The 11,635-nt window shown below is 39.6% G+C and overlaps 1 protein-coding gene across 1 annotated transcript in view; it reads right to left on the bottom strand.

The window, feature by feature from the left end:
• Positions 1 to 8,103, bottom strand: part of DNTTIP2 (deoxynucleotidyltransferase, terminal, interacting protein 2) — an 11,207-nt gene extending 3,104 nt beyond the window's left edge. Inside the window, exons 1-4 of the mRNA XM_012661186.1 lie at positions 8,031 to 8,103; positions 5,285 to 6,921; positions 3,411 to 3,549; positions 1,216 to 1,311 (exon numbers count right to left, since the gene is read on the bottom strand). Coding sequence (XP_012516640.1) covers positions 1,216 to 1,311; positions 3,411 to 3,549; positions 5,285 to 6,921; positions 8,031 to 8,102 — 1,944 coding nt within the window. The 5' untranslated portion in view covers position 8,103. The remainder of the gene's footprint in view (positions 1 to 1,215; positions 1,312 to 3,410; positions 3,550 to 5,284; positions 6,922 to 8,030) is intronic.
• Positions 8,104 to 11,635: the final 3,532 nt, after the last annotated feature.

Below are 11,635 nucleotides of genomic sequence, written 5' to 3'. Positions count from 1 at the left end.
CTTGATTGTGTGTACTGCCCTTCATCAGATGAGTACAAGGTCAGAGCTGAGAGAGCCGTCAGGAAGCCATGGCCAACTCTTAACCAGCTGCATCCTCAAATCAAAGTGGCTATCAGCGTGAGCAAGAGCAAGACCCCGTCTCTACAAAAAACAGTAAAAAAATTACATGGGTGTGGTGGCTCATGCCTGTGGTCTCAGCTACTTGGGAGGCTGAGGCAGGAGGATCCTCGAGCCCAGGAGTGTGAGGTTGCCGTGAGGTACGATGATGCCACGGCGCTCTGGCCAGCCCGGGCAACATAGACTCTGTCTCAAAAAAAAAAAAAAAAAGAACAAATGGTACTATAAAGTACTAAATGTACTTTACAGAAAACATTTACCTTCAGAATTATCTTTATAAAAAGAAGTAAATACAAAAAGTGATTTGTCTGGTAAATTAGGCACAGCATTATCAGTTTCATAAATGAGGGCTCCTTAAAATCTATTTTGTAGCTCTGTAAGTAATTGTTGACTGCTGGGAGAATAGCACACAGCTTCAATTTTTATTGTCTAAAATAGCCTACGTAAGAGACATTTTCATTTCTAGGGCTTATAAGTAAACATGTCTCAGGAAGCCACTTCTAAAATAAAACAAAGAATTATTATTCTTTCAGAAACTCCTAGTAAGTTATTTATTTCATTCATACAACAAATATTTAATGAGTGCCTACCATGTGGCAAGGTACTTCATATTAGTTACATTACTAGAGTACCATTCTCAACTTCCTCCAAGCCCTCCTGATAACTTCTTTATGCTTATTAGTTGAAATGACAGATAGAAGCACTCTCCAGTATCCTACAAAAGAAAATGATTTCTCTTCTCTCATTAAATTCCTTACAATAGTCTTCAACAGAGCTACTAGCCTTTTGTGAACAGTATAAGCCATGAGGTGTGGACAGTGACCCTATGTGGTGGCTATCATTGTTTTTACGGTAGGTTAAAAAAAAAAAAGCTATACCTATGTATGCACCACTGTGGCTGCAAAGATGTGAAAATCCATATAAAATGTGTTTATGGAACCATATTCTACAGCCTTTAGATATCTGTAATAATTTTCTTTGGATTAATATATATAGATATATACATCAGCAGATACATAGTTTAATCATATAACCATGTTGTATAACCTGAAAATACACAAACACATCTAAGCATTCCAAATAAGTCACTGTACTTACTCTGCGTTTTTTCTTAAGTTGATACTTTGATTCACTATATGGTGGGACAGAGTAGTTTTTTTCAAAATCAGGTGTAATGATGGCTTTCTGCAGAAGCTATAAACACACAAAATTGATTTTAAAATAATGTCAGAATGTTATATAGTTTTTTTCAGCAGCTTAAACTTATATAAGTTTTTAAAATTTTGTGTAGTCATTTCTGTTAATATTTCCCAAATGATTTCTGCATTTTTTGTTACTTGCCTGGGATTATTAAATATTCTCATAAACTGTGTGATTAAAAGGAGCCTCAGGGTAATTGGTATTTTCCCCAGCATAAGAACCAAATAAGACTGCTCCTTAACTCTCAAAATAGTTCAAAGGAATACAGCTCAAGTACTAATTAATTTGGGATTGACATTTGAAATTATCAATTCAGAATTTACCACTCAATTCAGGTTCAGGCCTAGAAGTTTCTGGGTGGTACAGCAGCAACTAGGCTTTCCTATCACTCAGAAAAGAGAGCATGATATTTACTTAACAAATGATTAAGAGTTTGCTGTGTGTCAAGTACCATACAGGCTCTAGGACAGTGGTTCTCAATTGGGAGCATTTGGCAATGTCTGGAGACATTTTTGGTGGTGGTGGGGAGAGGGGAGAATGCTACTGGCATGTTGTGGGTAGAAAGCAGGGATGCTGCAAAACATCCTACAATGCATAGGCCATCCTCTCACAACAAAGAATTATGCAGCCCCAAATAGTACTGCTGAGGTTGAGAAATCCTGTTTTAGAAATACAAAGATAAAAGATGGTAAATTAACAATTATATCACATGATCAATAATGAATCAGATCTACACTTGGTGTTACAGAAGCACAGAGGGACCGGGGGAAAGACTGAGGGGTCAAATAATATTTCCCAAGAGTGGTGATCTATGATTTTTGCATTGGCCTGGGCAGGAGCAGGGTATGTTCAGGAAACCACAAGTCTTTAATGGCAAGAACAGAGCAGATGATAGGCAGGGATATGGGTAGAGAGGCATCTTGAAGGACTTAAGCAGAAGAATGTCATGTCATATTTGTGTTTTTAGAAAGAGAAATCTAGGGCCAAGAGCAGTGGTGGTGGCTCGTGCCTGTAATCCCAGCTACTCGGGGAGGCTGAGGTGGGAGGACTGCTTGAGGCCAGGAGTTCGAGAACAACCCGGGCAACATAGTGAGACCCCATGTCTAAAAAAAAAAAAATGGAAAAAAAAAAAAAAATCTAGCCAGGCACGGCAGTGTGTACCTACAGTTCCAGCTACTCAGGAGACTGAGGTGGGAGGATCTCTTGAGCCCAGAAGTTCAAGGCTACAGGGAGTTATGATTATGTCTCTGCACTCCAGCCTGGGCAACAGAGTGAGACTGCTCTCTCAAAATGGTTTTTAAAAAAAGAAATCTAGCATAAGTATGGAGGATTGCTTGAAAAACAAGACAGAGGCAAGATCAATAAGGAGGCTACCGGAGTAGTCTAGATGAGAAATCAAAGGCCTGCACTAGCTGGTGATAGCAGCTGGAAAAGGAGGAAACAGAGAAGTCCTCTAGGCGTGGTGATTGACTGCAAAAGGGAAAGAGATTTTGGTTTCATTATCAGGACAGAGAATACAAAAGGAGTACTCCTGGTTTAAGCAGGGAAGAGAAGGAGGGGAATTAGTGAGGTGAAGTGCCTGAGTACATCTAAATGAACAAACAGGCACTTGGATTTAAAGATGTGAAGTTAAGAGGCATCAAGACTAGAAAATACAGATTTGGGAGAAAGTAGTGCAAGGTGCTGACTAAAGCGAAGGGTTTGAGTAGGTTACCCTAACAGTAATTTCTTCTGAAATTATATATATAATTTTATGTCTATATGCACATGTGCATTTTTTCCTGGTGGGGGAGGCAGGCACTCACAGCTTTTAGATTCTCAACAGGATCCAGAATAGTTAAGAACTTAAGAACTAAAAGTATAGCAAGAGGAATACTGATCTTGTATTAATTCATTTGTCAGGCATTATCTTTTATAGACACAACTTTATTTAAAAAAAAAAAAAAAAGAAAAGAAATGCCTGTTCTAGAAGGAGGTAAAAAAGGAACACATTAGGCCAATGAGGTTTCACTGTAGTCTTTTCCAAAGGACTAATTTCTAGAAGTGATTGGTTAGTTCTATGAAAACCTAACAGGACACTTCATGTAATTTACCTCATTTTTCCTTTTCTCCTTGATCTGTGTTAGGGTTCTCTTGTTAGATTGCAGTTTGTCTGCATTGAAATTAATGTACAAACCACCCAACTGCTTGATACTCAGGCCAGGGTCTATGCTGCTGCTTGTCAACTTCAGACTGAAAGAGAAATCATTACTTAAATATCATGTAATTAAATCAAAATGGAAACAAATAAGATTGCATTTTAAAAATCACTTATTTTCCCTTCTATTATATTGTCGATGGCAAAAAAAAAAGCATCTTATTTTTACAGTGGACTTCCTGAAAAACTGAACAAATATGTATATTTTAAATCTAGTTAAGTCATTTAGAAGAAACTCTGGATGAGTAAAGAATTAAACAAAAAAGTGTTTGAGGAACATATCCAAATTTGTTCTCCAGATTATCTTAGAGGATTAAGGCCATATAATATGCCAATAAATTTCATAAAGAAAAGAATTACAGAAAAGGGGAGAAGGGAATATACCTGGCAATTCAGGTCAACTTTAGGTAGTGAATTAATAAATGTACACATCTCTATCTCTAAAACCAGTAAGAAAGATTTTTCTACTCTGAACTTCCACGTTATCAAAACTTAGACTGTTTTGCTGGGTGACCAAGGGTGTTTGGTAGTGTCTCTAAACCAGTGAGTCTAAGACAGCAATGAGCATCCATTCCACAGGAGTGTTTTAAAAAATATATTAAATGTCATACCCCAGATCTACCAAATCAGAATCTTCTACAGTTGGCCTGGGTTCCTGCTGCTGTATTTATGTAATGAGAATTCTACTTTAAATTATTATTATTTTTTTAGACCGAGTCTTGCTCTATTGTCTTGGGTAGAGTGCAGTGGCATCATGATAGCTCACAGTAACCTCAAACTCCTAGGCTCAAGCAATCTTACTGCCTCAGCCTCCCGCATAGCTGGAATGACAGGCTCATATCATGACGATGCCTGGCTAATTTTTTCTATTTTTAGTAGAGACGGGGTCTTGCTCTTGCTCTTGCTCAGGCTGGTCTTGAACTCTTGAGCTCAAACGATACGCCGGCCTCGGCCTCCCAGAGTGCTAGGATTACAGGTGTGAGCCACCGCGCCTGGCCTGAAGGGTTCTTTTAATAAACAAGTACATGCAGACTTATAGTCACTTTCTTCCCCAATTATTCAGAAAAACTGAGTAGTTGAAAGTATAATCAACCACTCCTGGAAAAGTGAAATCATTCTATTGCAGTGCCTTGGCGGTAATTCTCAACTTTGTACATTAAAATTAACGTGGGGAGGAGCGTGGGTTTTAAAAATCAAGTATGCCTGTGCCTACTGATACTGATTTCATTGGCTTAGAGTGAAGACTGGGCATCTGTTAATAAAAAGCTCCTTACAAGGCTGACTATATTTCCAGTGGATACATTGCCACCAGAGGCTTATGCCTAGGAAAAACAAGTTTATAACAGAAAAAGAGAAAGTAAAAAAATAGCCCCAAACATTAGTGCTTTTTCAATGGGTGATGGAAGGGATTATAGGTAATATTTTTCTCATACTTTTGTCAATTCCTCTACAATTGACACATAGAAAAAAATGAGTTACTTTCCTCTCCCTTTTATATTGCTCTTACAATCATGTAGGAAAATCTTAACAGATGATTTCTAATATATCACCAAAAGGAGCACTTTTAGCTATCATTGGTGGGAAAAATATTACTAACAGTTACCCAAAAAGATGAGGGAAATGCTGAATAGAAGAGCTCATCCATAAAGAATCCAAGGCAGTAATTTTCTGAATTCTCATGCTTTCTAATATTTCATCTTTTTATGGTAAATTAACCACTTGAAGTATATATATAAAAAATTTACTTATAAAAATAAAGGTAAAACTTACAGTTTAGCCTTTGTGTTATTTAGTAAGTCCTCTTCATCACTAAACTCATCTACATTTTTGTCATGGTCTGATGGTTCTTCACTCTTTTCATCCTCTTCCTCCTCTTTTTTTTCTTCCTCGATGGCAACCTCACTTGCCTTATCTTCCTCTTCCAAGTAAAAATTTTTATCAGCACTTAGTCCAGGAGTTGTGTCAATTACAAATAACGCGTTACCACATGATGTATTTCCTGTGTCTCCACTTAATGACCCTCTTTGGCCACTATTTTCAACAAAACACAAAGTGTCCTCTTCATTCTCACTGTTTTCAGACTGCTGGCTTTCATCACTGCTGAGAACTAGTAAAACAGAATCATCTTTATCCTGACATGTGTTGAGCTCAGACATATGTAGTCTGGTATCACATTCAAGATCTACATTCTTTTCACTGTTCATGTCTTCATTGACACCTATAATTGTGGATTCTTCATCATCATCATCACTACCACCACAATCATCAAACTGTGGCAGGTCATTTGTTTTTATGGTGCTTATCTTCTTTTCATTCCATCTGTCCACTTCCACAACTGCAAATGTTTGAGTTAGTGATTTCATTACAGCCTCAGAGTTAAGAATTAAGGGCTCTGATGTGGCATTGTTATTTTGGGGGGCTGAATGACTGTGAGAAACTAAGTGGTGAAGGTTAGCGTCCTTAAGTTCAGAAAGATTCTTCAACTGGGATCTTTTCTCATTAATTTCTTTTCCTTCATCTATTATTTCTTTGGTGTCTTCATCCAAATCCTTGTAATTCTGCTTTCTTATTTCTTTAAAAGATGCAACATTGGCCTGTTTTTCCTCTCTTACATGAGAAAGTTGGCATTTTTGCACTATTAGTATTTTTTCTGAATTTCTGTGGAAGGAATCCTTATCAAAGGCATTATTTGAGAAATACGGCTTATTTATCTCAGAAAGAGATCTTGCTTGTATAGGAGAAGTCTGTCTTGTACCTGAATCTTCTGAATTCATAGGTATATCAACAATTGGCTTCTCATTTCCTGGTACAATCTTACTATCTTTCTTCTCAGTTTGTGCCTGTAATTTCCTCTGCAAATTTCTGGTTGTTCTCCTAGAGGCAATTCCAGAGAATGAAACATCGGAACATGATGTCTCAGCATCAGATATAGCTTCTGCAAGTGATTCTTGGCTTGGATCTGACAGAGATTTTGCCTTACTTCTGGTTCTTGTGGTTATTTCTGTGGAAAGCACAATTCTAGAAATACCTGAAACATGAGATTCTGCTTCAGAGACTACTTCTTCAGTATGAGACTCATCTAATGGAGTTATTTTCAACCTTTTCCTAACACTGGATGCTGGAGTGCATGCAATTAAGATCTGCCTTCTCCTAGTTACTCTAAAAATGGGATCCTGGTGCTCGGACACAGAAGAATAATTTGAGTCTGCCTCAGAGATCTCTCCATCAGTTGATGGTTCGGTCACCTCTGGTGGTGAGCCTGTAGTTCTCTTCCTCTTTCTGGTTTTAGGAGTTCTAGGGATTGAATTTTGTTTCCCAGTGGTCTGTGATTCAGCAGTACTTGGGTCATCAGATACACATTCCTTCCTGCTTTCTGGATGCGTTTGAATCCCTTTAGCAGCATAACTCTGCAAGCCAGAAAAAACACACTGTACTTAGTTAGGGCTGGGTCAAGGGTAAAGCCAATGAGGTATAGCCCCCAACAGCAAAATTTAAGAGGGCACCAAAAAAAACCCCCATGATTATTACAGAAAATAAAAATACAAAAAAACCCACCAAGCCTATGATCTAAAAAAGAGGTCTCTCTTTTTTTTTTTTTTTTTTTTAAGAGACAGGATTTCCCTGTTTGGCTGGAGGGCAGTGACATGATCACAGCTCATTGCAGCCTCGAACTCCTGGGCTCAAGTGATTTTCCCAACTCAGACCCTGGAGTAGTTGGGATTACAGGCAAGAGCCACTGCGCCCGGCCCCAAAATTTAAATACTGGATCCTACTTTGCATTTGCTTCACTTGCCTCACCCTAGTCCTGGATCTGACTTCAGGAAGCAGAACAATTAAAAAGATAATTTTTTTCTACTCAAAGTCAAATATGCTAGGTGGACCTACGTTCTGACCCAGATATAGGGAAAGAGAGGAGAAGGGGAACATTAACTGAGCAAAGATGTGCTCAGGAACACATCGATGAAATTGGCCGCAGCCCTTGCCTTTACATACTTGAGAGAATTGCCGCCGCTCTGTTGCCTTCGACGCAGAATCAGAATTAGACAGTTGACTAACACCACGGAGAGCCACCAGGCGGCGTCACCACAGCCCTCCCCACAACATAAGGAGGTGGTGCTGGGCCACCACCAACCTCTCCTCGTGAAAACACACCTTCCTCTCCAACTCCACTAAATGAGGATTGCACATGGTGGCCGAAATTAACCTTCCTTGGTAAGACGTTAACAGTAAGGTTCAAAGTCCTGAGCTGTGCATCTGCGTTAAGGAGTTGAACAACCCAAAGCAAGTTACCTAACATCTCTTCCATACTAACAATTGTCTCAAAGGACCGTGGTGAGGACTAAACGGTTTCCACCACAGCTCAGCGCCGGGCCTGGTATGCCGGAACACGCAGCCAGTTCCAGCCCCCTCACCGGCCGTCCTCACGCTCTGCCGGGCCCTCGAGCCGCGCCCACCGGCCTGAGCCCCGCCCTGTGAAGCAGAGCGGAGAAATGGGGGAGACTTGGGTTTTCCCTACCTTCTGCTGGGAGCTTTCAGCCGACGTGGCTTGGATGTTGGCCCGAGCCCGAGCCGATCTGGTGATCACCATCTTCGCGATACCCCAGCAGCCACCGCCACTTCCCTCTGCTCCAGCGCCGCGGAAATGCGTCAAAGAAGTGCGTCGCTCAAGTTTCCGCGCAGATCCCGGAACTCGCGAGAATCCGGTACGGGCCTTCGTTCCGTTCTAGCGAGTGCTGGCGGAGTGACGCTTTCGCGTTAGCGCTGTAGCAGAGAAAGCGTCCTTCTGTTGGGAGCGACCTTCGTGGGGGCAGCGAAACCCTCCGGGACAGAGGGTTTTCGTACCTGTTGACGCGAACAGATTGGAAAATCGCATCTTCTGCCCTACTTTCCATCCGTCATCTCATCTGTTCAGTAAATCCAAAGGTTTTAATGCAGCCATGGGCGTGGCCAGGGGAGACGTTTGAAATATTTGTACCTTTTTGTTTAAACAATATTGCACTTGTGTATTATTTGTGAAGTTAAATATAAAGAAAATTTAAAGACGTGGTTGGGGTAAAGGGATATATATATATAAATAAAGTGTCCCCAGAAACTCAGAGGCTAGTTAGGAAACTATAATATATAATCTAAATGGGATGGTGTTTCGGGATTCGTAATGACAGAAAAGAAGAAATGTGAAAGAAATTGTAAAGGAGAGCGATAAAAATTTTTTGCAGTTAAAGAAAAAGAACAGCCAGAATCAAGATAAGGTTTTTTTTGTTTTCTTTCAGGATAATGGGTGGAGAACTAGAATATGTTTGAGGAGATAGAAAGGGAAGGAAGGACTAAGTAAACAGAAATTATTGTTGGAGGTGAGAAAGGATGAGCACCTCACCAAATTTATTCCCCTCTATTTCTTTATAATAGAAAACCAATTTTTTTCTTAAAGTCACACAGCACAGATTTTTTCGGTGGACACATTGCTTCCCAGCTAAAAATTGCTGCTTTTAAAGTCTTCCTTGCAGCCAGATGTGGCTAAATGACTAAATTTTGGCCAATTACATATAAATCGAGTGTTGTGTATTTCTTCCAGGACAGCGTCTTAAAAGGGAGAAGGCCCTATCTGACTTCTTAAACTTCATTTTACTTCCTAGAAAGTTGTGTTCGATGGTTTTCAGGCAGCAATTTTGTGCCATAAGGATGCGGCCATGCTTTAGAGATGGCATAGCAGTGAGGACAACAACAACAAAAAACTCGTGGAGCCGCTGTACCAGCCCTCAACAGCCTACTTCTAAATTTCTTTCACCTGAGAGAAACACTTTTTTAAAAAGCCACTGTTACTTAGGGATTTTTCTATTTCCAGCAGAGCCCAATTCCAGCTGAAGAATTGAATAAAAAATAGAGATAGAGGGGTTTAACCACAAAAGAATACACCTTCTTTGGAGGCAGGAGGGAAGAATTGATATTTGAAGCAGAGAGGAGAATGTGAATGCAAGAAAATTCAAGTGGAGAGAAGAAAAGAGGAGGGGATTTTGTATAGATAATCTCTTTAAGTAGAAGGTGATTCATCTCAGAAGAATGGAAAAGGTTTTTACATCAGCTCTTGTGGGGAATGTGGTAAGGAGCAAAACTGAAGTAATTTTAGTAGGGCCAAGTAGCAGTTGAGACTATGTAAGATGAACAGAAAATAGGCTAGATTTGAAGAGGAGATAAATGGTGTAGAGGAAGGAAAGTGAACCAACCGGAGGTGGGTAGTGGAGATCAAAGCAGCAGAGAATAACAGTATCAATCATAGTAATAGTTTTGAGCACTTACTATCTGCTGGATACTGTTCTAAGTGTTTTACGTGTATTAACTCATTTAATCTCTGTGACAACTTTAACGAGCAAATGCATGAAAATAGAGATGGTGAAGTTGACAGAGGGTGTAGAAAATTGGAAAGAATATTAAAAAATCATTTAGTGTGTAATATTCACTTGCAAGCATGGCCCCTTTCAAGTAAATAAAAAAAAACAACCAACTCAAATATTTACCATTAAGAAACCAACAGAATACTAAAATTAAAATGTCAGTACGTAATACAAGAAGACTGAGCTGGTCTAACAACAGGTCTTCTGACCATAGGCAAAAAACTGTTGTTTTTGTTTTATGTGGGTTTACCAGGATTGCCCCGTTCTTTGCCTCTCTTCTTTACCCAAAGTGGATTTGGGGCAAATATTAAGAACATAGTACACTTGACTCTTGAACATCAACACAGGTTTGAACTGCTCGGGTCCATTTATACACGGATTTTTATCTGCCTCAGCCACTCCTGAGTCGGCAAGACCAACCCCTCCTCCTCCTCCTCCTCAGCCTACTCCAAATGAAGACCATGAGGATAAAGGCTTTTATGATGATCCACTTCCACTCAATAGTAAATATGTTCTCCTTATGATTTTCTTAATAACATTCTTTTCTCTAGCGTACTTTATTGTAAGAATACAGCACATAATACAAACAACATAAAAAATATGTTAATCATTGTCATCAGTAAAGCTTCTGGTCAACAGTAGGCTATTAGTAGTTGAGTTTTTGGGGTGTCAAAACTTATCTGCAGATTTTCAACTGCACAGGGAGTCAGAAACCCTACCCCCAATGTTGTTCAAGGGTCAACGGTACTATTATTCAGGCCCAAAGAGTAACTCTCCCTGGATAGTCTATATTTTACTAATTAAATCCTTAAACTGAAGTTTCAAATCTCCCTCTGCAATTTTGGGCATTAACCAGAAGATGACCATTTTAGTGCATGAGCCTTTTAAAAATACATACTACTCGTGGTCATTCTGCATTGACATATATAAGATTATTACATTTAAATTGACCTGTAAGATAGTCCCCAGTGATTCTATCTCCTGGTCTTCAAACCCTTGAATGTGGGCTGGACCTAATAACTTATGATGAAAAGAATATGACAAAAATGATGCATGTCACCTTCAAGATTAACAAAAGACTGGCTCCCATCTTGCTCTCTCTCAACCATTCACTCTGTAGATAGCTAGTTGCATGTTGCAAGCTGCTGTATGGAGAGGACCTGTGGCAAGGAACGGGGTCCTGCCAATAACCACATGAGAGCTTGGATACAAACTGACCCTCTCAATCCAGTCTTCAGGTGGGACTGCAGTCCTGACTTATCTATTGCTGTATCTGGCTGACTTTAAGATTTTGTCTCTCCTAACATTTTATGTAAAAGAAATAATACAGTATGTATTCTTTTGTGTCTAGCTTCTTTCACTCAGCATATTTCTGCAATTCATGTTACTGTGTATACCAGTAGTACATTCTTTTTTTAATGCTGAGTGATATCCCATTGTATGACTATACAACTGATTTATCCATTCAGCTGTTGATAATTTGGTTTCCAGCTTTCAGCTATTATGAGTATTTGGGCACTTAGTATTTTATGTCAAATGCTCATCTGAGTGCATAATAAGCTGCGCATAGGGGCAGGCGCATGTAATTCCAACTACTCAGGAGGCTAAAGCAAAAGGATCGCTTGAGCCCAGGAGTTTGAGGCTGTAAGGCACTATGATTGCACCTGTGAATAGCCACTGCACTCCCTCCAGCCTGGCAACATGGCAAGGCCTCTCTGGGAAAAAAAAAAAA

Source organism: Propithecus coquereli, unplaced genomic scaffold (genome assembly GCF_000956105.1).
Source record: "Propithecus coquereli isolate 6110/MARCELLA unplaced genomic scaffold, Pcoq_1.0 Scaffold7, whole genome shotgun sequence".
In the NCBI taxonomy this organism is placed as follows: Eukaryota; Metazoa; Chordata; class Mammalia; order Primates; family Indriidae; genus Propithecus; species Propithecus coquereli.
Note: the sequence above shows the minus strand (reverse complement) of the source record. Positions and strands in the feature narration are given on the sequence as shown.